Source organism: Dipteris shenzhenensis, chromosome 28, assembly GCF_047967505.1.
Source record: "Dipteris shenzhenensis isolate YYH24624 ecotype China chromosome 28, Dip_SZ_1.0, whole genome shotgun sequence".
NCBI classification, from domain to species: Eukaryota; Viridiplantae; Streptophyta; class Polypodiopsida; order Gleicheniales; family Dipteridaceae; genus Dipteris; species Dipteris shenzhenensis.
In genome coordinates, this window is record NC_141623.1 from 2,167,590 (window position 1) to 2,195,454 (window position 27,865).

A 27,865-nucleotide genomic window follows, 5' to 3' on the forward strand; every position below is an offset into this window, starting at 1 on the left:
GAGTCCTGGTGGGAAGGACTTCACATTTGGAGAGACAACAGATGGTTGGGGCAGTTTTCCCGTACTGGTGTTCCCTTGAGGATTTTGATGCAGCGCGGCTTCTTCCGTGTAGGACCTGGAGTCCTACTTCAGCCCCTCACTGGGAGTGACCCTGAGATGGATGGGAGTCTTGATGGGATACATTGGCAGATGATCAGAGTGGTAGGACGCTTGGGGAAGGAGTGGCACATTGATCCTCCCAGTATCTCAGAGTAGGATGCCTCTAGATGGCGCCTCTAGCTATGGGAGGGTAGACCCCTGAGGGAGGTCCAGTGGGACCCGGGGGAGTAGTTCTGGCCCTCCAGGGGCGGCCTAGCTGAGACGATAGATGAGGTGCCTTTCTTTTCCTACATCACACGGATTGGCAGGAGACTTCAGATGGACTCGTCGAGGTGGAATTTCTCGAGGGAGAGACATTGGGTGACCCAGAGAGTGCCCCGGGATGTTCGCTCCAGGTTTTGGATGCGGTTGTGGTCCAGCTTGCGGCTGAGGAAGATTTCATACTTCTTCTGGCTGGCAGCCCACAGAGGCCTACCCATCAGCCCGTGGTTGGAGTAGATGCGAGTGGAGGGGCAGTGCCATTGCTGCTTAGATGGTGTCCTGGACACTATCCGGCACTGCCTATGGAGCTATCATAGCGCAGCGAGGATTTGGATGAGAGCCCTTAGGATCATGACATGTATGTAGAGTCTTCACAGAGACTACACGTGGGGGATGGTGGCTTGGTTGACAAAGGGATGACACGCGTTTCAGATTGATGAGATCTCCCCAGCCTACCGGATACAAGGTCAGAGCATTCAAAGGATTGCACTTCATGAGGTAATTCCCCCTAACACCCTAGCTCCTCCTTTTCCTAGGGAGGATAGTGTTTGGGAAGTGGTAGCCAGCATCACGGCTTGGAACATCTGGGTGGCTCGTTGTAGTCTTGTGATGGGAGAGCACCCAGCTCCACCCTCGACTACCTTGGTTGCCATCTGGCAAGATATCATTTACACTCTATGGTCCACATGAGAGCGTGGGACTCCAAGCTCCAAGGCGACTATTGAGAGGCGTGCTCGTTTCCGCAAGGCTTGGCTTGTAGGTGTTTTCTCCATCTTCACTCCGCGAGGGATTCGTTGGCGGCTGTTAGCCCCAGTTCCAGAGATCCCCTAGGCAGTGAGCTGGGCTTCTCTGGAACAGGCCGGTTTTCTTTCTTTCAGCCTTTTTCAGTTTTTCATACTCAGCACCTTCAGGGCTGTTGTCTTGTATGAAATCTTTCAAGCATTAATAGAAGGTTCCTTTCTTTGGGAAAAAAAAAAAGTGCTCTACAGAGACAATGCAACCGAGACATGGAGAGGGTGACATGATATACCCGCCTCTGCCCCTCTCTTTATGTAGTTTGATTTATCAGGTGCTTTAGATGCAGTTCTAGAACTCTCATCTCTCTATGTCTTAGATCTTTATTGGACATCTCATAAATGTTTCTTTCTTTCTTGCTTTTCATTAACTTGGACTAATTGCCTGTCATTTTATTCTCTCTCGACTCCTTGGTCCGACCAGCCGGTATGTATGGCAACCCTTGTTGGGGGCCTGACATGTCAGAGATAGAGTGGACACGGGTGGAGCGCCTGCAGATCCTCATGCTCTCACGGATGATGCGGGGGAAACCATCTATACCACATCACATCATTCAGGCCGAGTTTGGTGCTTCTCCACTCCATCTAGATGCGGCCTTTGAGACCATCACATATCCACACCGGGTTAGATCATATGGGGATTGCACATCAGAGAGACAGAGGTTGCCATGGTTGGCTCTCGATTCCTCCATGAGGTTGGCAGCAGAGGGAGACGAGCGATGCTGGTATGCACGAACTCACAAATGGTTTGTGAGACTAGGGTTCCACATCGATAGGATACCTCCTTTTCAGTACAGTTTAGATGCCCCTCCGGTACTCCCACCCACCATCCCGATTGGGCTACACACCAACTAGGTCATTGGAGAGGATCTCCTGCAGCTACACACCTTTAGGACCTGGTTGGAGCCAAGGGAGCTCCCAATGAAGCTGAGTTTCTACAGAGATTACTTTCTTCATATTTCGGAGGAGGGATTCATCACACCACCGAGGTACACTGAGCTTCATATGCCTCACTCACTACGGATCTCCATCGGACAGTTTCGGGTATCATCACACCGCCTCCGCATAGAGAGCGGCAGAGCAGAGGGGATTCCTAGGGAGCATCGCTTATGCATATTGTGGGACTATTAGGAGGTTGAGTTGGAGGAGCATTTTATTTTTAGGTGCCCAGTGTACTACAAGATCCGAGGTCGCTACCACTGCCTCTTCACGGCTCCGAGCTCCTTTCCAGATTCCTCGCCTACCCAGATTAGAGATGCCTCGCGGCCTTCATTCACGAGGAGGTCCGACACAGAGAGTACTTACTCAGGCGACGAGGCTTGGCCACATCATCAGACACCTCTCAGAGCACGATCACAGAGTTCTTCCCATCGAGTGACATTGATCGTCCAGTCTCTAGCCACAGACGTGACAGAGACCCCAACCCGACGACCGTAGCACAACACACGAGACATCGAGGGGGGACACAGATCACTATGGGGGACCTCCCGTCATTGTTTAGACCCGGGATACGTCCCATGGGAGTCACGGTGGCTCTGGTCTTGTGTCGAGCCTCGTCCAGGAGACCGAGATGCACGGCACACCTTGACGGGCGCCAGCGTCCCATCACCGGCTATGCACCAGCCAGGGTGACATGACATACGGAGGATTCCGCTCCGCTCCAGTCCTTTTCTTTTCTTTTCATTGTTACATCCAGATGTATTTGATTATGTATGATCAGACTTAGGGTTCAGCACGGGTGATGATGCTCGTTTCAGCAGCTCCACCCTTACTGTGATTTGTATTAGGTTTTCTTTGAGTCTCATAGACCCATCGGTCTTCCGAAGACTCTAATAAAATTTCTTTCTTTCTTTCTTTCTCTATCTTTGTCTGTCTTTTTCTCTCAGCGTTTGATGTAGAAAGTCATTTGTTGTCAATCATAGAATCCACAAAGAACAGAGGGAATAAGTACTCTACAGAGCGCACATGATGTTTTACATGTCCATGTGATGGAATGACAATGCACTAAATATAGAGGGAATGTCTTCCACAACTAGCTATATACAAAACTCATTGTGTTGTGGGCAGCTATGAAGTGTGATCTTGATGTGCAAATGTGTGGTACTTGTTGTTGTTGCTAGTCTTTGCTAAGCAATGATGAACTTGGTGACTAATACTGGTGTTCTTGCAACAGGTACCCCCTCTTTTGGCAACTTTTTATTGTATTGTTGGCTTGCTACAGCTAGTTTTAGACAATTGGCTTGCTCCTAAAGACAGATTACCGAAGACTAGCTTGGAAAAGCTGTTACTCTCTCTTGTGTAAGGAATTATTAGAGACAAGTTGTCTTATGCACAATGACCAAGAATGTATGATAGATGACAATGTGTTCATGTTTGATAAAATGCCTTCGCTGTATGAAGAATTGGATGGTATGCACACATTGTTGTAGGCATAGTTGTAGACAACTATAGTATATATAAATATTTTCATGTTTGTGTGAATGTATGCATTTTGTGAGAGCACATTTTAATCCAATTATTTGCACTCCTTATCATAGGTACTGAAATTAGTATGATACCTTCAAGTAGTCCTTTTAGGAATTATTTTGCTGACAATTTGTGACATTGTGGGTGACTGTCACAAGGTTGAAACATGCTCTTCTGTTTTTCCTTTCCATGATGAAATGTGTCATGTTTCTGGATATGCATCTATGAACTTAAAAACATCTTATTATTATTGTGTTTAGTCACGTGGGAAAAATGATATTACCTGCCTTGTAAAGCTGGAGGGTTGAAAAGTGTAAATATAAAGAAAAGGGGTTAACTATATATCGGAATATGTTTACCTTCATGTTTTAATTTTGGGTGGCATAAAAGATTCTTCTACCAAATTCTGTTACAAAAGTCACAACCTTTGACATGGAATCCAAAGCATTGAGCAACCTACTTTGGAGGACTAAGAAGATTTTCTTTCGATGCCATGGAAAAAGCAAGTATTTGAGTAGAACTGGGCCTGATTAGTTATGGAGCGGCATCTTAGAGGTCCATGAATATTTGGATTGTCAAGCATGGTTTGTAATCTATGATTGTGGCTGCGTAAACAATCGTAAACAATCAAATATGTTCAAGTATCAAGGGTGAACGTGGGAGAGTGAATCAATGCTTAGGTGTAAGGAGGAGGAATTACAGTACTCAACATATAAAGTAACCAGGAAAATGATGTCGGAGTTTAAACAACCTTATAGGTTTAGTGTGACCCTTGAGTTCCATTGTGGGATCCTCATAGGTAATTTGTTGTTTGGAAAAAGCTTTTTCTGCAGCATGGCCTTGTTAGGTGTGCTTGCAGATGTAGGGGAACATGGCAGTCCTCTCAAAGATGGATGTTTTAGGGCGTCCCCTTAAAGAAATGGGTGTACCGATGTTTTTAGGTGTCCCCTCAAAGAAGTGGGCTTACTAATGATCCACAGTATGATGATGGTATGGAAACACCTTTACATAGGATGACCCTAGACTAGCCGAGAGTGCAACGGGGAGTTTGGGAGGGAGTTGTTGGTTTGGGACATGGATGTCCACTACTCCTAGGCACTCTCAAGCACATTGGGTGGCCCAACTTGGGTCCTAAAGTCGGCTCACACATCTTGGAAGAGACTCCTCATGTCCTCACATATGCAAAAAGCCAGTTGTTGAAGAGTAGAGTCCGATGCCACCATTAGAGATCCTTGGAAGGTGAGATTGACCACACCGGCGATTTTGTCACACACACTGATAAGGAATTTTTCACAAATAGGGGTTACTTTGAGGATGAGATCATAGTCTCCACTATTGGTCTTGGCTTTGGTCTAGCCACCAGCCATGACAGATCTTTTAATCGTTTATATTTGTCCATCCATGCATAGAGGACTCCCCATTTACCCATGGTTGTAGTAGATGGCGAGAGATGACACATCCTACTGCTGCAAAGGAGATGCTCAAGGGTCACACAACACTTCCTCAGGGGACATCAATTGTTTTTGGTGATGCATCAAGAGATCACCCAGGTGGAATGTGTCCCAATGTAGTGCCCCTCTTCCCTCAAAAAAAAAAAACAAAACAAAGAAAGGAACCTTCTATTAATGCTTGAAAGACTTCATACAAAACATCAGCCCCGAAGGTGCTGAGTATGGAAAAAACTGGAAAAGGTTGAAAGAAGAAAAAACCGGCCTATTCCAGAGAAACCCAGCTCATTGCCTAGGGGATCTCTGGTATTGGGGCTAACAGCCAGGTGGGGGGACTATACAACCAGTGAATCCCTCACGGAGGGAAAATGTAGAAAACTCCTGCAGGCCAAGCCTTGCAAAAACGGGCGCGCCTCGGGGTCTCGCGCTCCCAGGTGGAGCGGAGGATGTAGATGATATCCTGCGCCAGATGGTGAGCAAGGTAGCCGAGGGTGGAACTGGATGCTCTCCCATCACCAGACTGGTGAGCAACCCAAACGTTCCACGCTGGGATATTGGCTACTACCTCCCATACGCTGTCCTCCAGAGGAGAATGAGGAGCGAGGCTATCGGGAGGGACTGCCTCATGGAGCTCTATTCTCTGAATGCTATGACCCTATATCTGGTAAGCTAGGGAGACCTCATCAATCTGGAATGCGTGTCCTCCCTCAGTCAACCATCCCACCATCCCCTAAGTGTAGTCCCTCTAGAGGCTTTGCATCCGGGTCATAATCATGAGGGCTCCCATCCAAATCCTCGCTATGCTACGATAGCTCCAGAGGCAGTGAGGGATCGTCTCTAGAAAACCAGCCGATCGACAATGACACTACCCCTCCACCCGCATTTGCTCCAACCATCCGATGGGCAAGCCTCCATGGGCTGCAAGCTGGACCATAACCGCATCCAAAACCTGGAACGGACCTTCTGGGGCACTCTCTGGGCCACCCAATGCCTCTCCCTTGAAGGGGTCCAAATCGAAGAGTCCATCTGAAGCCTCTTGCCAATCCGTGTGGTGTAGGAAAAGAAGGGCACCTCGTCCACCTGCTCGGCAAGGCCGCCCCTAGTGCCCCTCTTGCCTAAGCAAGGATGATGTTTGGGAGATGATGGCTAGTAGCACAGCTTGGCACATTTTGTATTTGAGAAAGAATTTCTAGACATGAGTTGGTCATTCATTACTTAGATGAGTGATGTGTTGCTCCCTTTCTGTCCAAGGTCACAGTCACAGATCCACACTCATGAGACCCAATGAGACCAATGGTCATGAACCACTTCACACAGAAGATCCCATGTGGAATGGCCACCATAGGGCACAAGATCCCAAGGCTATCCTAAAGATACATCACACGAACAAGAGGCTGGCCACAAGACATAGTTAACAGACATGCCGTTTGTGGTACTGACATCGCAGCATCACATTGTCAAGCTGCCTCCTCATGAAGCATGAGTTCGTCTACACAGCTAGAAAACGTGCCACTTGTAGTAGAACATCATATAATCACAAAGTCAGGCTGCCTCCATGTTTAAATATAGAGAAGAGTAGAAGATGATAGAAATAGATCTCCCATATGTTTTAGAGATATTGGGACGTGGATACCTCTCAAGCATACCTAGAAACTATATCATGGTTGCATGTATTCGTCCAAGATGGATATAGCAACCTATTATAGTACATGGAGATTAACATCACGTAATAAATGGTGCCAAGTGTAAGGCATGTCAAAAAGCCTCAAACTTGGGTCGTGGTAGAGCCTTCGTTAAGAGATCTACTAAGTTATCCTCTGTGGCGATGTAGGACAACTATATATCTCTAGCTGAGAGGCGCTCTCGAACATAATGGCACTCTAGCTGTCAATATAGGTTATGGTAGAGGAGGTCTGGCGGACGTCAAGACTGATGATCACTATAGAATAGTCAGTGGCATCAAATGGGGCACTCCTATCTTTGGAGGAGAAATGGAAGGCAAGTTCCAATGGAGTAGAAACCGGATTACAATCCTCGAATTGGAAGTGCTGCAAGAGCTGTCCAATATATTTGGATTGACTCATCACTATGCCCCCTTAACATTAGCAAACTGGATGTCCAAATAGTAGTGCAACCTGCCCATATTTGATTGCAAATGATTTTTGCAAATCTGCCTTAAATCTGCAATTTTATGTGTGTCGGGCCTAGTGATAAGCATGCCATCCATATCAGAATTAAAATCAGAAAGTCTGATTCACTCTTTCGTACATAATCTATAGGGATGTTCTAAAAACCAAGGCAAGAAAGAATGTATCTTGGCATACCATGCCCTTGGCCAAGATGCCAAGACTAAGCTAATGTCCAATGCATGTAGTTGCTCCCCGACATAATAATAATGAATTTCAATTTGTTTCGTATGAGCATGGAACACACGATTCCGCATCACTGCAATGGCGCTCTGAGAATTGGAGTAGGCTCCTCCACTGATGCATGAAGATCACCCAGCAAACGCCTCAGCCAAATACACTCGATTGTGGTTGTGAAGGCTACCCTATTCTCAGCCTCACATGACGAGGTAGCCACTGCTAATTGTTTTGTGCTTAGCCAAGAAATGCACGAGTGTCCGAGAAAGAAACAATTACCACTAGTGGACTGCTAAGTATCAAAATCACCAGCCCAATCTGAATCGTTGTAAGCATGTAAGTGATAGTCACCCCCCCGGGAAAGATCAAAGCAAGAGATTGGGTGCCTCGCAGATAACGGAACACACGCTTCACAGCTTACCAATGTGAAGTCTTTAGGTTGTGCATAAACCTGCTCAATTGGGACACTACATACTGAATGTCATGACGTGTGTTGCATAAATAAATAAGGCATCCCATTGCCTGGCTGTAAATAGAGGCATCAAAAGGTTCACTGGCATCATAAATGGACATTTCAAGCCTCGGCTCCATAGAGTAGAGATGGGCTCGCAATTCTGAAATCCAATGGGCTGAGAAACATAGACCCTCTCTTAAAGGTCCCAATTCAAGAATTCAGTTTTGATGTCCAGCTGATGGATCTTCCATCCATGAAATGCGGCCAATGCAACCACGCACCTAACCATGGCCATACAAATGGGGGCAAAGGTTTTATCATAATCTATGCCTCTGCTGTGCATAGCCCTTTGCCAGGTGACGAGCTTTGTAGGACCTGTCTATGGAACCATCTGATTTTCTTTTGAGCTTATACACCCACTTCGTGTCAATTGCCTTCTTGCCAGCAGGCAAGTCCACCAACTCCCAAGTGTAATTTTTCTTAATGGATTCAATCTCCACTTGCATTGCCTGCATCCAATGCACATTGTCTCTTGCATTGTCAAAACTGTCAGGCTCATCAGTATGCTGCTGATCCACCCAGACTCACAATAGTGGGCATTCTCAATGTCTCTAGTGTCTCTCCGTGTACGGGTAGGAAGTTTGATGTCCTCAAGAGTGCGGAGCAGCCAACGACGTACTGATCATGCTACTTGCACTATTGTACTTTCACGTGCTACAACATCATCAATTTCTTCTTGAGAAACATACTCAGCCATAGGCTGCACTGGGTCATCACCCACTAGTGTATCTTGCTGCAAATTCTGTTTTTCATCATCAGATCATTCGTCATGAGAATACAAAGTGAAATATGCTTCGTTATCACAGCTAAGGTCCCCTCTATCTCCCCCCATCAAGGGTGATGAGGGAGCATGAGCGTGAAATCAGAGATAGAATGCTGCCGGTTGCTTGTTCCTTCGCTGTCTCCTTTTCATGGCTTTGCGTCTAACAAGGGCTACAGTGACCCCTCTTGGTCGCGTTCCACCTCTAAACAAGGAGGGAATGTCCCCAAGTGTAATCTGTGCATCAACCCTCTACTTGAGATGCCGTGTCACTAAATCTGGGTCACGATCGTGTCGAAGGCCTGTGGGGTGGGAGTCTATATGGTTCGGCTGGTAAAACTCACTGATCATGCTCTGACAAGAGTCTACCAGTTCCTGTCTCTATGATCTAAGTAGGCACTCACGGTGTTTGATTGCCTCGTGAATGAAGGTGGCCAAGCATCTCTGATCTAGAAAAGAGAGGAAGCAGGATAATAACTTGGAGATGTCTCTGAAGAGTCAATAGAAGCGCCCTCGAATCTCATAGCACAGTGGGCATTTGACAATGAAATGTTCCTTTGACTCAATCTCATGTAGGTCACACAAGGTGCATATGCGCTTCTCCTTAGATAAACCCTCTGCCCTGCTGCTCTCAATGCAAAGTCTATTTGAAGAGGCCAAAACTGCCCAAGAAGGTCCAATGAATGGGGTAGGTGAATCCACGTATATCCTGGTGGATCAATAAAGCCCTCCTTTGAGATACATAGGCAATGATCTCTGTACAAGCTGAGCTTCACTGGGAGCTCACTGGTTCCAACCAGGTCCGGACTATGTGTAGCTGAAAAAGATCCTCACGTAGGACCTGGTTGACCACAGAGAGAGAGAGAGAGAGAGAGAGAGAGAGAGAGAGTGTGTGTGAAAATCCTGATACAATGAGCTGTGGTAGTGGAGCTACTAAAGATAATAGTGAAGCTGGCCCAACTCTATCATAGCAAATCACTGCTGTGAATCAGCCTTAAAGGCTGCAATATGCTGAGTAGAAGGTCCACTCAAAAGCATACCATCAACATATAAAAGTAAAATTAGAAAGTTGGCATCACAGTTGCGGACATAGAGAGTGCTCTCCGTAGGGCTGTTTTGAAAACCAAGCCTGATAAGATGTGTATGAACCTTGGTATACCAAGCCCGGGGTAACTCCTTAAAATCATAGAGTGCTTTATGCAGCCGGCATACCTTATTTTCAGATCCTTTGATTTCAATGCCAAGAGGCTGAGTGACATACACCTCCTCTTGCAAATCTCCATGAAGGAAAGCAGTTTTGATGTCCAATTGATGCACTTGCCAATGATGACGGGCTGCTATAGGAATGAATGCACCTGACAGTCGTAATGCATGAAGTGGGTGCAAATGCCTCCTCACAATCAATGCCCTGCTAACCTTTTGTAACCACGCGGGCTTTGTATCGTCAACACTGCCATCGGCCTTCCTCTAGAGTTTATATACACACTTGGTGCCTATAGCACGCTTGCCTTTAGCCAAACGGCACAGTCCCAAGTGCCATGTTGCTGAATTGAGTCTAGCTCAGATTTCATAGGATCCATCCAATCTTGCTCTCAAAGAAAAGTGTGTAGCTGTAGTAGATCCTCACGGATAACCTGGTTGACCTCGTGTGATAAGAGGGGAGAGAATGGAGCATCCATGCTGTACTGGAAGGGAGGTAGTCTATCCATGTGGAGCCCCAGTCGCTCAAACCATCTCTTTGTACGTGCATACCAGTACCTCTGATCTCCTCCTGCTGCAAGTGCCATAGAAGAGGATAGAGCTATCCATGGTAGCCTGCTACGCCCCGAGGTATAATCCCCATATTCCCTAACTCGGTACAGATATGTGATGACCTGAAATGCAGCATCTAGCTGTAAAGGGGGTGATCCAAACTCAGCCTGAATGATCTGGTGAGGAACGGATGACTTACCACGAATCATCGGTGATAGCATGAGAACTTTTAGCTGCTCCACACGGGCCCACTCTGTATCCGACAAGTCTGGCCCCCAACAAGGACTGCCGTACATCCCCGCTGGGCGAGCCAAGGAGTCAAAAAGCAACCCCTTGGTGCGTGGATCCTGAAAGTGAGAGCGGAAGCACTGCCTCTCTAGCCTGGCCAATGAGGCATACCCTCTACTCAAGCGTGCCTGCATCGCGGGTCTCATAGTGAAGCTCGGTCCGGAGAAGATAACCCCAAGATAGGTGTATGATGAAACTATCTCAACAGATGACCCCGCAAATGTGAACTGCTCCTGACGCATGATGGCTCGAGATGTATTGAAGATCATGACCTTGGTTTTACCCAGGTTGACCTTCAAATCATGAGACTCACAAAAGGACTGTAGTGCGTCTAGGTGTCTCTGAAGCCCCTCTGCTAAGGAAGACAAGAGAGCCACATCATCTGGATGAGCATGCCCACAAGAGAGCAACCTACACCCCCCTGTGTCTGCATCACTGTCTCAAGCTCGTCAATGCAGAGGCCAAACAAGGTAGGCGACAAAGGACACCCTTGTTTGACCCCGATGGTACTCATGATCTCGTCTGTCCACCCGGATCCCACCCAAACTCTACCAAAAACTCTCTTGTAAAGTGCCATGACAGCCCAAACGATCCCCTGGTCATAACCCAAGTCCTGTAGGTGCTGTATGACGCGGGCTCTCAGGACCGTGTCAAATGCCTTGCGAAAATCCACAAAGCCACAATAAACCCTCTGCTTCCGTGACCTCGCCTCCTCGATGATACATCTGAGCGTCAGAATGTGGTCCATGGTTCCATGATCACGCCGGAATCCGGCCTGTCCTGCTGCTCTGAGTCCTCGACACTCTGCAAGTCTGCTAACCTCGGAGTCAAGTACTGATGCATAAATCTTGGACATGACATGTCCAATCATAATGGTTTTGTAGTTCTCCGGGCTCATGGGATCCCCTGCCTTGTGGATGGGTGAGATAGTGTTAATGGTCCAAGTGTGTGGAAATCCCAAACAAACCGCTTCATTAAAAAGCTTTTCTAAGATCGGGGCTAGGAGGCTAATCCTATATGCAATGAACTCAGTGCATAGTCCCTCATGATCCTTTGCTCGGCCAGTATGAAGTTTCATTACAGCATCTTTTACCCCTCCTCTAGTAAAGAGGGTGCAGGATGTGGGACGAGGCATGTGTGAGAGGCTAGGGACTAGCTGATTTGGGATGTCATAAAGTGTGCATGCATAATCAAACCAGATTTGGGTGTCAGTGAGTGGCGGAGGGGACCGTCCTTCTAGAAATCTCCGCCAGAAGTCCTTAGAGTTGTTACTAAACAAAATGTTCAGTAGCTCCTCCTCGTTTCGACAAACGAAGTCTAGTTTCTTCCTCCGTACCAGTCTACAGTATTCACGTAGCGTATTTGGTGCGCTCGGAAGACTGTTTTTGGTTTCGAATCTGAGTTGACGTCGTAAGGCCTTACACTCATCATCGTACCAACTATTACAGGGTACGGTTCCAGGAGGTGGTGGGCGGGTGGAGCGGGTGGTGTGGGAAAAAGCGTGAATGGTAGCCTCGTGTAGTGAGCGGGTGACAAGGGCAGCAGGATCTTCTAAAAGGGGTATGAAGTCAATATAAGCGAGAAGTATGTACAAACGGCTAGAGTAAGAAGGTGAGTGATCCCGATCAAAGTGTATATCGTGGTAGGTGGAGTAAGCACTGAGTGGGGTGGAAGGTGCTGTGCGAAGGGAGGTGGAGATGCGAAAGAAAAGGTATGTATGATCAGCCCCTGGGGGGAGAGGTGCTACAGTGAAGTCAGTAATGCGAGATGTGAAGACAGGGGATCCCATGATGTAATCAACAACACTGGAGCCCCCCCCATGTGGAAAGCATGTGAAACCACCTGAAGCGGGCCATCTGTCAAGACCATTATAGATAATGAGATCGTATTCTGCCTAGGTCTAATAGGGCCTGCCCATAGGATGAGAGTGGACCTCGCCTGTCAGCCGAAACCCGTAGCATACCTGCCTCCTCAAGGTCAACATCTGCCAGTAGAGTGGAATCATCTCTGAAATCAAGAAGTGGTACCTGACGGGCCCTTGTCCTCGCGTTGAGTCCTCCACTAGAAGAACTTCTCCGCGGCTAGAAAAGTCAACGATGGACTGATAAAGGGCAGCAAATGGGGATGTCTCATCATCACCTCGAATATCTCTGGCAAAGTGGGAGGTCTCCGGGGGAAAGTAGCAAACTGCGACAAACAGATCCTGGCTGTCCATGTGTCGTATCCGGATCCAAAGAAATTTGGAATGTGTATCTCTCTGCTCTACTGAAATGATCCCCTGAAGTGTGGGTCTGAAAAGGACTACAACTCCACCTGGACCTCGAACTCCTCTTGTACCCCTCGTCTCATCTCTGTAGGCAGACTCCCATGTATATCCGCTGACTATTGGGAGAGGGCGCTCTGGACTGTGATGTGTCTCTGTATAGAAGACTATGTCGTGGCCTGTATAGGGTTCCGAGAAGTTTCCTAGTTCTGACCATAAGGTACCATTACAGTTCCAAATGGTGCAGGACAGGGTCTCGGATATCTGAGTCTCATAGGCCCCGCTTCCCTATGTAGGGGAGGGGACAGGTGTCCTACGGGGGCCTGTAAGAAGTCGTCCCTCTCGTACCACTGCCCACTTTCCCTCCTTTCGGGCCTGATCCCGCTGCTTCAGCAAAGAGCGCCTCTCCTCAATTTGTAGAGGTGTGAGGTCCTCATCCATAGAGATCGCTGGCTGATCTCGAAGGATTGACCTACGTCGTAGAGCTGAAAGTCGTGCCTAAGTGTCATGAAATCGTATGATCAGGGGTTGCTCTTGGTTGGGATATCTCCCCACTTGCCATGCCCTCTCTATCCTGTGCTCAGCCACACCCAGGGTAGCGGTCACAAACGCAGTCGCATCTACCATCGGTGTAGCCTCAGTGCGTGGGATCCCGCGTACTCTGATGTTGAGAGCCTTACTGGCTCTCTGCTGCTGCTCCATGAGGGTAACCGAAACGGTGACCCTTGCGGGTTCCCGTTTGGCCACGACAACCCATTTGGAAGTCTCCTCAATAGCAGATTGCATGCTCGCAATCTGTGCCTCGACCACCGGGGTACTCCCTGGGGCAGTGTATATGGCTGTGACCTCCTGTCGGAGCTGCATGATATCCTGTCGGAGTCCCTGAATAAGACCCGCCTGCTCCCGAATGGCCCTAGCGTACTCCTGTATGATGCAGCTCTGCTCCTGGTCGAAGCGGACCTGCTCCCGTGCGAAGCGAGCCAGCTGCATCTCACGCTCACGAAAACTATATATCTCCGTGAGTATGGTCTCACGGGCCTCTGGTGTGTCAGTCGACCCATGTCCATGCTGAAACTGTGGTGACTGTGGCATGAAAGAGTGGGACTGAGTCCGAAAACTGGACGGTGGTTGAGTGAGGAACGGAGATGACAGTGGAATGGATGAGGCAGTCCCAACGGGGTGTGGGAGGGTGGGCTGACTGAGAGGGAGAGGGGAGAGTGAAGCGTAATGCGGCACAGTGTATGACACCTCCGAAGTAGGGGTCATAAGCTGTGCGAGAGCTGTAACAGGAGAGGAGGGAAAGGGAACAACAACTGGCGCCATGGGCATGAGTATGTCAGAGATCGTAGATGTAGATGGAGCTGAGACTGGAACTAGAGCTGGGCCTGAAGCAGAGACTGAAGTCGAAGTAGAGATAGAGATAGAGGGAGCTGAGGTTGGAGCTGAAAACAAAACTGACACTGTAGCGGGAGTTGAGGTTGAGGTTGAGGTAGAGATAGAGGCTGAAGAAGCTGAGGCGGGTCCTACCTTTGCCTTGTTGTTTACCCCGAGTCCACTTCGGTTGTAACGCGTGTTCACATCCTCCAAATTCAGTTGTGTCGTTTGCTTTTTTTTGTTGTTGTTATTTTCGTCTTTCTTGGCTTTGTCCCCCATTCTTTTGGGGTGCAGGTGCAGATCTTAGTGTTAATGTTCAGCCGGGAGTGGGAGCACGGGTTCCCCCCCCATAATGGGAGGCACGTCCAGTGCAAGGCGGTGGAGAGGTAGTGCGGAAGCCTGAAGTGGAGAGGCAGCCAAGAGGTGGAGAAGGAGGAGAGGCTAAGATGGCGAGGTTCCCCCCCCCCCCCCCCCAAAAAAAAAAAAAAAGGGCGGGGAGCGAGGGGTAGTTGAGGGGAGCGGGTAGCGAGAAGGGGGGTGCGGGTGGAGGAGAGGCTAGCGGGGAGCGGGGAGGCTAGCGGGGAGCGAGGGAGCGGGGAGCAGAGGGGCTAGTGAGGCTAGTGGGGAGTAGGGAGCGAGGGAGCGGGGAGCAGGGGTGAGCGGGGAGCGAGGGTGAGCGAGAGTGAGCGGGGAGCGAGGTTGAGCGAGGGAGCGGGGAGCGGAGGGGCTAGCGGAGAGCTACTGGTCAGTGTGATGGAAGCAATGGCCAACGACGGGAGGTTCTGTGAGACGACGGGTAGAAGGCCTTGCGTCGCGATGACGGGCAGATGGCGGTTAGCAACGATGACGGGCAGGTGGCATAAGGCCTTACGTAGCTCGCGTGGCTCCGTAACAGAGCGAGCTATTTGCACTATTCGCTGGAGATGGCGTGGCGAGAGAGCAAGGGCGAGAGAGAGAGAGAGAGAGAGAGAGAGAGAGAGAGAGAGAGAGAGAGAGAGAGATTAACATCTGCAGAAGGTCTCACGGGCCTATGAGACAAAGTACACATAAAAAAGAAACTGCTACATCTTCGAGGAGAGGGGGAGTGTACAAGGCATCTTCTAGAGAGTGCATAAAGTAGCTTATAATATAAATAGAACATACCTATATTCTAGTACTATCATAGTGTGACTTTCATTACATCAGTTTAAGACTAAGAATCTTTGGGCTTAGATTTGAATTTTCTAATCGATACTTGCCCTTCACGATAGATTTGTATCTGTATTCCCTTTTGCTAGGTATTCCAAAACACATATGGATCCCATTCCACTTGTGGTATCTTCTCCTTGAGGTAGTTGATTTTATGTTCTTTGTATTCCCCTGTGCCAAGTCAGCCATTCCCCACATGTAAAATCAGCTTGTTAGTATCTTTGGCTTCTTGCCCTTTCAATTCCATGTAAAGACCAACTTTGTTCACTTTGCTTTTTAGATCAGCAATCATCTCTTGTTTCATTGATTTCACCTGAGTGGTGACCATTGCACTTTAGAAACCATACGTGGTATTGGTGGAGATGCATTACATTTGTGTAGTACCTTATGGATGACTTCTTGCTTTCCATTGCCTTCCATATCATGAACTTTCTTTCCAAGAGCTGTAAGCTGGAGCTTGAGTTCTCAGACTTCAAGCTCGAAGTAGAAATACACCCTTGTGGATCTAAAATAAGCAAGCTAAGCTCCACTTGGAGCTCGCTCGGTTCCAAACAGTTTCGAAATGTGTGTAGCTACAATAGGCCCTCGCATATGATTTGGTTGACCCCTCCTCATGATACCAAAGTGGGAGAAATAGCGCATCAATGTTGTACTTGAAGGGGGGTTAATCTATCCATGTGGAGCCCAAGTCTCACAAACCACTAACCTATGTGAATACTAGCATCTTGGGTCACCCTCGACTGCCAGGGTCATAGAAGAGGATAATGCTAGCAATGGTAGTTTATGCTATCCTGAAGTGCAGTCACCGTATCCTCTGACACAGTGCAGATATGTGATGACCTGGAATGTTGCATCAAGCTACAATGGAAATGATCCAAACTCGGCCTAGATAATCTCATGGGGAACCGATGGCTTACTACGTATTATCCGTGATAGCATGAGAACTTGGAGATGCTCTACCCAAGGCCACTTTGCATCCAAGAGATCTGGTCCCCAACAAGGGCTACCGTACATGCCAACTGGTCGGACCTAGGAGTAAAAAAGAAAAGCCTAGGTCCGGGGGTGCTGAAAGTGTGAGTGGAAGCATTGCCTCTCCAACTTGGATAATGAAGCATTTCCTCTGCTCAAACAGGCCCGCATCGCTGGTCTCATCGTAAAAATAGGGCCAGAAAAGAGAACCCCTAGGTAGGCGTTAAGACAATCTTGACCGGTGATCCATCAAAAGTGAACTGCTCTCTCTGTGCATAGCTGCTCTGGATGTCTTGAAGATCATAACCTTGGCCTTACCAAGATTGACCTTTAAACCGTGTCTCACAAAAGGATTGTGAGGCATCTAAGTGTCTCTGTAGACCCTCTCCAGAGGAGGATAACAACACAACGTCGTCTGCATACAACAAGATCTGAATCAAGGTTCCAATGAGAGAACATCCAGCCCCTCCAGTGTCCTCATAAATGTCTTGAGCTCGTCTATGTATAGGTCAAACGGGGTTTTTGAGAGAGGGAAAACCCCAATAGTACTTATGATCTCCTCTGACTAGGCAACTCTTGTTCGAACTCTGCCTGAAAACCTCTCATAAAGTGCCATAACAGCCAAAATAATCTCTCGGTAGTAACCCAACTCCTGTAATCGCCTAAGAAGGTGGGTCCTTGATACTATATCAAAGGCTTTGCAGAAATTCTCAAAGCAACAATAAACCTTATGCCTCCATGCCCTGGCCTCCTCGATGATGCACCTGAGTGTCAGTGTGTGATCCATGGTCCCGTGGTCAAGTCCAAAGCCGGCCTGCCCTTTTACTCGTCCCTGCATCTCCGTGAATCGACTGACCTTGGTATCAAGTACTAAAGCATAAATCTTGGACATGACATGTCCAATCATGATGATCCTGTAGTTCTCTGGGCTCATGGGATCCCTTGCCTTGTGAATCGGTGCAATGGTATTGAGAGTCAAAATGTGTGGAAAGCCAAGGCAGACTACATCATTGAAGAGCTTTGCTAAGATTGGGGCTAGGATATCAATCCCGTATGAAATGAACTCAATGCTTAACCCCTCGTGATCTTCCTCTTCAATAGTGCATGTCCATAGAATGTGACGGGGGCCCGGCTACCAACTGACATACTTGCCTCGTCTAGGTCAATATCGGCAGCAAAACAGCATCATCTCTGGAGTCAAGGATTGGTACAAGAAGGACTTCTCTGCGGCTCGAGAAATCTACAATGTCTGGGTAGAGGGCTGCATATGGCAGTGTCTCAACCTCCTCTTGGACATCTCGGGCAAAGTGGGATGTCTCTGGTGGGACATAGCAACAAATAGGTCCTACCTGTCCGTATGTCAAATCTGAATCCAAAGAAATGTGGCATGTATGTCTCTCCTCTCTACGGAGATTGCTCCGAAATAAGGTGACCTATAAAGTACCTGAAGCTGGTACCCTACCTGTATCCCTCGTCTCATCTCTAAAAGCAATCTCCCAAGTATATCCGCTGACCACCGATAGTGGGGGTTCTGGACTTTGGTGTGTCTTTGTGTAGAAGACTATGTCTCACCCTATATAGAACTCCGAGAAATTCCCTGGCTCTGAATCCAAGGTAGCATTACAGTTCCAAATGGTGTAGGACATGGTCTTAGTATCCTGAGTTTGATAGACCCCACCCGCTAGGTGGGAGAGGAGGCAGGTGCCCAATGTGGGCCTATAAGGAGTCGCCTATCCTGTACTATTGCCCACTTCCCCTCCTTGTGGGCCATATCCCACTACTGCATCTTGTAGGGGTGTCAAATCCTCACCCATGGAGATCGATGGGTAGTCCCACAAGACCGATCTACGGCGTAATGCTACTAGTCTTCCCTGAGTATCGTGGAATCATATGACAAGGGGCTGCTCTCGATTGTGGTCCTATGTATGTCACCTCTAGTGATGGAGACATGAGTGATGAATTTGGTGACGAGCCTGTGCTAGCAGGAGAAGAGATTGAGCTCAAGGCCCCTACTGTGTGAAGAGATCTAGTAGCTAGCTAGGAACGGAATGGAAATGTGAAAAGCATAATGAAAAGCAAAATGGAAAGGAAAATGAAAGAACAAGTGCTAGGCAATGATAACCAAAATACTCACATGTAGATAGCTTGATGTTGACTGATATCAAAAGACTCAAGACAAGTACAACACTATATAGTGTGACACTAGACTCTAGAAAGCCATAGTGTATATGGGATAGCTCCCAATATGACATGTGGCATGTCTGGGACTCACTAGATTATAAAACCACACCTAGACCACCTAGAACACTCATTTTAGACTCACTTTGGCTTCATATTCCAACACCCCCCCATGAAGGCAAGGTGAGAGACTACTGGAATGGAACCAAGAACAGAACATGACAATGACGGTCATCAAAACTGTGCATGCCGGTCGAGAACTAGACATGGTTCCCACACAATCTCAGAGGCAAGTGAGCATGGCTCAGAGGCTAGTGAGCATAACATAGAAAGCTCATCTAGCATGGCTCAGAGGCTCATCATGCATGGATGCATGATCAACTCAGAGGTCTAGAAGACCAATGCACCAACATCTTGGAACTCATATGCCAGACCTGATAACCAAATAGACCTATCAAAGCCAATACATGGCTCCCACAATACATCCCCCCTTGGCTTCATAACAGGACATGTTAGGAAGCCGCACACCAAAAAAATAGGAAAACCAATACATCTTTTTAGGAGGACTATCCAAGGCAGAGGACCTTTAGACCAAACTCTCAATACATATCATTTTAGGGGGACTATCCAGGGCAGAGGACCCCAAAATACATCAAGCGTGTAGTAATAAATAAAAATCTCTCTTTGTGAAAGAGATTTCCTCGAAGTAGCTAATGTACATGTGTGCACATCCCTACGAGCCGATGACGATGTCAATGAAGCACTAGGCAGAATTGCCCCAAAATATGTGTCGGTGAAGTCCATGGGTAGCTACATGGAGCAATTACATGATGACTCTCAAAATGCAGGAAGGAGAGTCACCAATGTCGAAGTAGAAGCCTCAGGTACCACAACCAATCGGAAAGTCAATCAATGCGAAGTACCTCAGGCACCGATCGAATAAGCAATGTTGAAGAAGTCACTTGTTGATGTAGAGTGGTCTATATCAAGCTCGATGTAATACACTAATCTCAGAGATCACTGTAGTGGAGTGTGTCAGAGTAGTATCGGAGAACTCACATTTAGCTCGGGAAGTCTTCACCAAAGTTTGGAGTAGTCACGTGAAGGAGTCACCGCAATGTAATGTCAAGAGCTCACATCAAGTGACGGGTAGAGAAGATAGAGGCAGCGTGGACAGCAGCTCCAAGAGAATGATGGGCAGAATGCGGGCACGAACTTGCGGGCAGCAGCTCCAAGAGAATGTTGGGCAGAAGGATCAAATGGCGGGCTGGAGCAGAGGTCAACGATGAAGAGGATGGACAGCTCCACGTTGAGTTGGTTGCATCATGCTTGGGCTATCAAATCATTGAGCTCCAGCACAAAATTTGCGTGCAGAAACAAATATCGTCACTTCTTGCAAGGGCTGTAACTTTTCACAGAAAACCTGGATTGCAATGATGTAAAAACGAAATTTGTAGTACTCAAGGTCCTCTACAACTTTGCTGAAGACACAAAGCTGTGATTCTACTTCTAGCTCTGGAAGCGTCACATCGTTCGCAGGTTACAGAAAGATGTAGCTGAAGAAAAGAGAAGAGAGGTGGCAGATCATGGCATGGAGAAGAGAGCTCAAGGAAGGAGAGAAGAGGGTAGGCTTCCAAGGAGGTTAGAGTAGCTTCATTGATCTCCCTCACCTCAACCTCTTGGAAGGGAAAGGGAAAGGGAAAGAAAGAGCAGGGCTAGGAACATGGCTCTGATACCATATGAAGAGATCTAGTAGCTAGCTAGGAACGGAATGGAAATGTGGAAAGCATAATGAAAAGCAAAATGGAAAGGAAAATGAAAGAACAAGTGCTAGGCAATGATAACCAAAATACTCACATGTAGATACTTAATGTTGACTGATATCAAAAGACTCAAGACAAGTACAACACTATATAGTGTGACACTAGACTCTAGGAAGCCATAGTGTATATGGGATAACTCCCAATATGACACATGGCATGTATGGGACTCACTAGACTATAAAACCACACCTAGACCACCTAGAACACTCATTTTAGACTCACTTTGGCTTCATATTCCAACACTGTGAATGTAGATGAGGTAGACAGTGCTGATGTAGAATTCTTATGTTCCACTGTGCTGTCCACTCCCGCTACTACGGTTGAAGCATTTGTTGACATACTAGAGCCTTAACTGCTTTTGATGATTCTTGTTCTTGTTCCTCTCTCTCTCTCTCTCTCTCTCTCTCTCACCTTGCAGCTCCTCTCTCCCCCGCCCTATAGCTCCTTCGCCTGCCCTACAGCTCTGCCCGCCGTCCGCCGACGTGCAGCTCCGACCGCCGCCCTCGCAGCTCCCCCTACCGCTTTGTAGCTATGCCCTTCTCCACCCTCTGCTCACTCCTGCTCCCCCCGTTCCCAACTCCTACTACTCCACTTGCTCCCCCTGCTCCCGACTCCTCGTACGCCTCTGCTCTACCAGTGCTGCAGCCCCTCCGCCTGGCTGCAACTCCCCGCCCGCTGGAGCTCCGCCCACAGCAGCCTTGCCCTCCTGTCTGCCCTCCTCATCGACTGACACCCCCCCCCCCGCTCCTAGCCTCTACCCCAGCCTCTTGCCTCGAATTCCCCCTCCCCTCCAAGCCTCTCCCCTAGCCTCTTACCTCTCATTGTTTCCAGCCCCCAGGGCTGGGTGTGCCTCCCGCCATGGGGGGGGGGGCTCATGCTTCCACTTCCGCTCCTGCACTAAGACCTGCACCGAGGACACGGGATTAGTCAAAAGAAATGGGAAAAAGTGGCAAAGATACAGATAAAGCCGCCAAGAAAGACGACAACAAAAACAAGAAACAAACACACAACTAAAACTCAAGGATGTGAACACATGCTACAAACGAAATGGACTCGGAGTTGACAGCAAAGCAAAGGCGGGGCCCATCTCAGCCTCAGCTTCAGTTTCAGCTTCAGTCTCAGTTTTAGTCTTAGCCCTCTTAGCCCCTGCAACATCCTCATCTTCAGCTTCAGCGACGGCCTCAATAACATCTTCAGCGTCAGCCTCAGTTTCAGTTTCAGCTCCAGTTCCAGCCACAGCCTCTACATCCTCAGCTACAGCTATTGGCAGTGACATACCCATACCCATGACATCGATTGCTCCACCCTCCCCTGGGATAGAGGGGCTGTCACTGATATCATCTCTTCCATCTCTCCCTTCCTCTCCGCTACAGTCTTCTCACCGATTATGACACCTACTTCGGAGGGGTCATACACTGTTCCACACTCTGCCTCGACCTTCCTTTCTCCCCTCTACCTCTCAGTCAGCCCACATTCCCACACCCTGTTGGGATCACCTCATTCAGGCCACTATCATCTTCATATCGCACCCATCCCACCCAGTCATCACCGAGCCTCCAATCTCATCCTCACACTTTCATGCCACAATCTTTTCAGTTTCCACTAGGGCACAGACGAGCTGACCCATCAGAGGCTTGGGAGAACTTGCTGATGGAGGTACATAGTATTCGAGAGCGCGAGATGGAACTGTCACACTTCGCATAGGAGCAGGCACACTTCACCCAAAAGCAGGCACATCTCATACAGGAGAAGGCTCATGCTATCCGAGACCAGGCTGATCTTATTCAAGGATTAGACAGGATCTCACAGCTCCGACAGGAGGTCACTGGTATACGCACAGTCCCAGGGAGCACCCAAGTTGTCGAGGCACAGATTGTGAGCATGCAATCTGCCATTAAGGAGATGTCCAGATGGGTCGACGTAGCCAAACGCAAACTTGCAAGGGTAACCGTTTCGGCTACCTTCTTGGAGCAACAGCAACAGCAAAGAGCCAGTAAGGCTCTCAACATCAGAGTATGTGGGATCCCACGCACTGAGGCTACACCGATGACAAATGCGACGGCCTTTGTGGCCACTACTCTGGGGGTGACTGAGTACAGGATTGAGAGAGCATGGTGGGTGAGGAGAGACACCAACCAAGAGCAGCCCCTGATCATACGGTTCCATGATGCCCAGGCACGACTTTCGGCTTTATGTCGCAGGTCAGCCCTACGAGACAAGCCAGCGATCTCCATGGATGAGGACCTCACTCCATTACAGGTTGAGGAGAGGCGTTTCCTGTTGCAGCAGCGGGATCAAGCCCATCGCAAGGAGGGAAAGTAGGCAGTAGTACGAGATGGACGACTCCTTACAGGTCCTCGTCGGGCACCCACCTCCCCTCCCACATAGGGAGGCAGCGTCTATGAGACTCTGATATCCGAGACCCTATCCTACACCATTTGGAACTGTAATGGTACTTATGGTCAGAACCAAGGAACTTCTCTAAATCCTATACAGGTCACGACATAGTCTTTTATACAAAGACACATCAGAGTCCAGAGCGTCCACTACCATTAGTTAGCGGGTATACATGGGAGTCTGCCTACATAGATGAGACGAGGGATACAGGGGGAGTTCAAGGGTCAGGAGGAGTCACAGTCCTTTGCCGATCCACACTTTTGGGGACCATCTCAGTAGAGCAGAGAGATGCACATTCCAGGTTTCTTTGGATTCGGATTCGGCACATGGACAGCCGGGATCTGTTTGTTGCAGTTTGCTACTTCCCCCCTGAGACCTCCCACTTTGCCAGAGATATTCGAGATGAGAATGAGACATCTCCATTTGCTGCTCTTTATCAGTCCATTGTTGACTTCTCTAGCCGTGGAGAAGTCCTCCTAGTTGGGGACTTCAATGCGAGGACATGCACTCGTCAGGCACCACTTCTCGACTTTAGGGATGATTCCACTCTACTGCCAGACATTGACCTTGAGGAGGCAGGTATGCTACGGGTTTCGGCTGACAGACAAGGTGTCACAGGCTTCGGGTCACGGTTATGTCGAGGTCTCGCCTCGTGGGGGTCTATGTGGTCTGGCTTAAAGAACTCCGTGATAGAGCTCTAAGAGGTATCAGTCGAGGGAGAAGTCTGCTCCTGTCTTCGTGCTCGGAGTATCCTATCGCGGTGGCTGAGCATCTCATGAATGAAACCAGCCAAACATCGTTGGTTTGGGTAGAAGAGGACACGGGCCAACATCCCATAACTATCTCTGAAGAGACAATAGAAACGCCCTCAGATCTCATAGTAAACAGGACACCTGAAGATGAAATGCCCCTCTGTCTCAACCTCCTGCATGTCACACAATGTGCATATGCGCCTCTCCCTGGGTAACCGCTCTGCTCGGCCGCTCTCGATACGAAGTCTGTGTGAAGAGACGCGGAACTGCCCAAGGGAGATCCTCAGCGAGTGGGGTCGGTGAATCTGCGTGTATCCTGGTGGATCAATGAAACCCTCCGGTGTGATATGTAAGAAGTGATCTCTGTAGAAGCCTTGCTTCACTGGAAGATCACTCGGGCCCAACCAAGTCCGGAATGTGTGTAGCTGTAGTAGATCCTCACGAATAACCTGGTTGACCTCGTGTGATAAGAGGGGAGAGAAAAGAGCATCCATGCTGTACTGGAAAGGGGGTAGTCTGTCCATGTGGAGCCCTAGTCCTACAAACCATCTCTCTGTGCGCGCATACCAACACCTCTGATCTCCCCTTGCTGCAAGTGCCATAGAAGAGGACAGTGCTAGCCATGGTATCCTACTACGCCCGGATGTGTAATCCCCATACTCCCTGACTCGGTACAGATATGTAATGACTTGAAATACAACATCTAGCTATAATGGGGGGTGACCCAAACTCCGCCCGAATGATCTGGTGAGGGACAGATGGCTTACCACGGATTATCCATGATAACATGAGAACCTGTAGCTGCTCCACCCTGGCCCACTCTGTATCCGACAAATTTGGCCCCCAGCATGGGCTGCCATACATCCCTGCAGGGCGGACCAAGGAGTCAAAAAGCAACGCTTTGGTCTGTGGATCCTGAAAATGAGAGCGGAAGCACTGTCTCTCTAGTCTAGTCAATGAAGCATATCCTCTGCTCAGGCGCACCTGCATCGCGGGTCTTATGGTGAAGGTGGGTCTGAAAAAGACGACCCCCAGATAAGTGTATGATGAAACTACCTCAACAGGGGACCCATCAAATGTGAAATGCTCATCGCGCATGACGACTCGAGATATATTGAAGATCATAAACTTGGTTTTACCCAAGTTGACCTTCAAATCATGAGACTCACAAAAGGACTGTAGTGGGTCAAGGTGTCTCTAGAGCCCCTCTGCTGAGGAAGACAAGAGAGCCACGTCATCTACATAAAGTAATATCTGGGTGTGCAAACTTATCATGGGAAAGTGACTTGGCGAAGATATCTATGACTTGTTCTTGTGTAGGACAATGTAACTGTAGGTGTCATATGAGGTGGGCTCTCGGAACGGTGTCAAATGCCTTGCGGAAGTCCACAAAGCAATAGTAAACCCTCTGCTTCCATGCCCTCGCCTCCTCGATGATACATCTGAGCACGAGAATGTGGTCCATGGTCCCATGATCTCGCCTGAAACCGGCCTATCCCGCTACTCTAAGTCCTCGACACTCCGCAAATCTACTCACCTCAGAATTAATTACTGATGCATAAATCTTGGACATGACATGTCCAATCATAATGGTCCTATAGTTCTCCGGGTTCATGGGATCCCCTGCCTTGTGGATGGGTAAGATAGTGTTGATGGTCCAGGTGCGTGGAAACCCCAAGCAAACGGGTGCATTAAATAGCTTGGCTAAGATCGGGGCTACGAGGGTAATCCCATATGCAATGAAATCAGTGCATAGTCCCTCATGATCCTTCGCTCGGCCATTATGAAGTTTCATTACGGCATCCTTTACCCCCCCCCTAGTGAAGAGGGTGCAAGATGTGGGACGTGGCATATGTGATAGCTTAGGGGCTGGCTGATTTGGGATATCATAGAGCGTGCGTGCATAATCAGACCACACCTGAGTGTCAGTGAGTGGTTGAGGGGGACCGTCCCTCTAGAAATCTCCGCTAGAAGTCCTTAGAGTTGTTACTGAACAGAATGTTCAGTAGCTCCTCCTCGTTCCGACGCATGAAGTCAAGTTTCTTCCTGCATACCAGACGACGGTACTCGCGTAGCATCTCTGATTCGATCGGAAGGCTGTTTTTTGTTTGGAATCTGAGCTGATGGCGTAAAGCCTTACACTCATCATCGTACCAGCTATTACAGGGTATGGTCCCAGGAGGTGGTGGGTGGGTGGTGAGGGAAAGGTGTGAAGAGCAGCCTCGTGTAGTGAGCGAGTGACTAGGGCAGCACGGTCTTCTATTAAGGGTATAAAGTCAATGTATGCGAGAAGAATGTACAGATGACCAGAGTAAGTAGGTGGAGTAAGAGCTTAACGGGGTATAAAGTGCTATGCAGCGGGGGGTAGAAATGCTAAAGAAAAGATAGGTATGGTTAGCCCCTGGAGGGAGAGGTGCTACGGTAAAGTCAGTGATGCGAGATGTGAAGGCAAGGGATCCCATGATGTAGTCCAACACACTAAAGCCTCCCCCATGTGGAAAGCAAGTGAAGCCACCCGATGCGGACCATCTGTCAAGACCATTATAGATAATGAGATCATGCATCCTGCCGAGGTCTAATAGGGCCTGCCCATAGGATGTGAGCGGTCCTCATCTTTCAGCCGAAACCCGTAGCATACGTGACCTCCTCATCTGCAGTAGAGTGGAATCATCCCTGAAGTCGAGGAGTGGTGCCTGACGAGCGCCTGTTCTCGCGTTGAAGTCCCCAACTAGGAGGACTTCCCTGCGGCTAGAGAAGTCAACGATGGACTGATAAAGAGCAACAAATGGAGATGTCTCATCCTCCCCTCGAATATCTCTGGCAAAGTGGGAGGTCTCGGGGGGAAAGAAGAAAATTGCGATAAACAAATCCCGGCTATCCATGTGTCAGATCCGAATCTAGTGAAGTGGATCTCTTTGCTCCACTAAGATGGTCCCCAAAAGATCCTCGAACCCATCCTATATCCCTCGTCTCATCTCTGTAGGCAGACTCCCATGTATACCCGCTGACTGCTGGTAGTGGGTGCTCTGGTGGACTGTGATGTGTCTCTATGTAAAAGACTATATCGTGACCTGTATAGGATTCTGAGAAGTTCCCTGGTTCTAACCATAAGGTACCATTATAGTTCCAGATGGTAAAGGATAGGGTCTCGGATGTGTGAGTCTCAAAGATCCCACCTCCCTATGCGGGAGGAGAGGTGGGTGCCCGACGGGGGCCTATAAGGAGTCGTCCATCTCGTACTACTGCCCACTTTCCCTCTTTGTGGGCCTGATCCCGCTGCTACAACAGGAAACGCCTCTCCTCAACCTGTAGTGGAGTGAGGTCCTCGTCCATGGAGATCACTGGCTGTTCTTGTAAGGCTGACCTACGACGTAAAGCCAAAAGTCGTGCCTGGGCGTCATGAAACCGGATGATAAGGGGCTGCTCTCGGTTGGGGTCCCTCTCAACCCGCCATGCTCTCTCAATCATGTGCTCAGTCACCCCTAGGGTGGTCACGAAGGCCTATACATCTGCCATCGGGGTAGCCTCAGTGCGGGGAATCCCACGTACTCTGATGTTGAGAGCCTTGTTGGCTCTCTGCTGCTCCAGGAGGGTAGCCGAAACGGTTACCCTTGCGGGTTCCCGTTTGGCTACGTCGACCCATCTGGACGTCTCCTCGATGGTAGATTGCATGCTCGTCGCTGAGGCTGAAGTTGAGGCTGGCGCTGTGGCTAAGTATGAGGATGTAGCTGATGAGTATGAGGATGTAGCTGATGTAGCTGAGATCGAGAAGCTGAGACTGAAGCTGGAGCTGAAGCTGAGGCTATGGCTGAAGCTGAGGCGAAAGTGGGTCCCGCCTTTGCTTTGCTGTCCACTGCAAGTCCACTGCGGTTGTATCGTGTGTTCACATCTTCTAGTTTCAATTGTGTCTGTTTTTTCTTGGCGGCTTTATCTGTATCCTTGCCACCTTTTCCCATTTCGTTTGATTGACCCGTGCTCGGTGTAGGTCTTAGTGCAGGAGCGGGAGCGAGAGCATGAACATGAGCTCCCTCCCCATGATGGGAGGTATCTCCAGGGGGGCTGAAAAGAGGCTGAGGGGTGGGGGGGCTGTAGGTACGCTGAAGCAGGTAGGGGGGCTAGTAGGGAAGGGGGGGGGTGGATGAGTGGTAGAGGAAGTAGCTGAGGGGTCACGAGGGG

The 27,865-nt window shown here is 48.8% G+C and overlaps 1 protein-coding gene across 2 annotated transcripts in view; it reads left to right on the forward strand.

The window, feature by feature from the left end:
* LOC147883032 (insulin-induced protein) overlaps positions 1–27,865 on the forward strand; it is a 118,101-nt gene that overhangs the window by 62,798 nt on the left and 27,438 nt on the right. For both annotated transcript variants that reach the window (XM_087399682.1, XM_087399683.1), the window contains exon 3: positions 3,328–3,452. In XM_087399682.1, the coding sequence (XP_087255808.1) occupies positions 3,328–3,452 (125 nt within the window). The remainder of the gene's footprint in view (positions 1–3,327; positions 3,453–27,865) is intronic.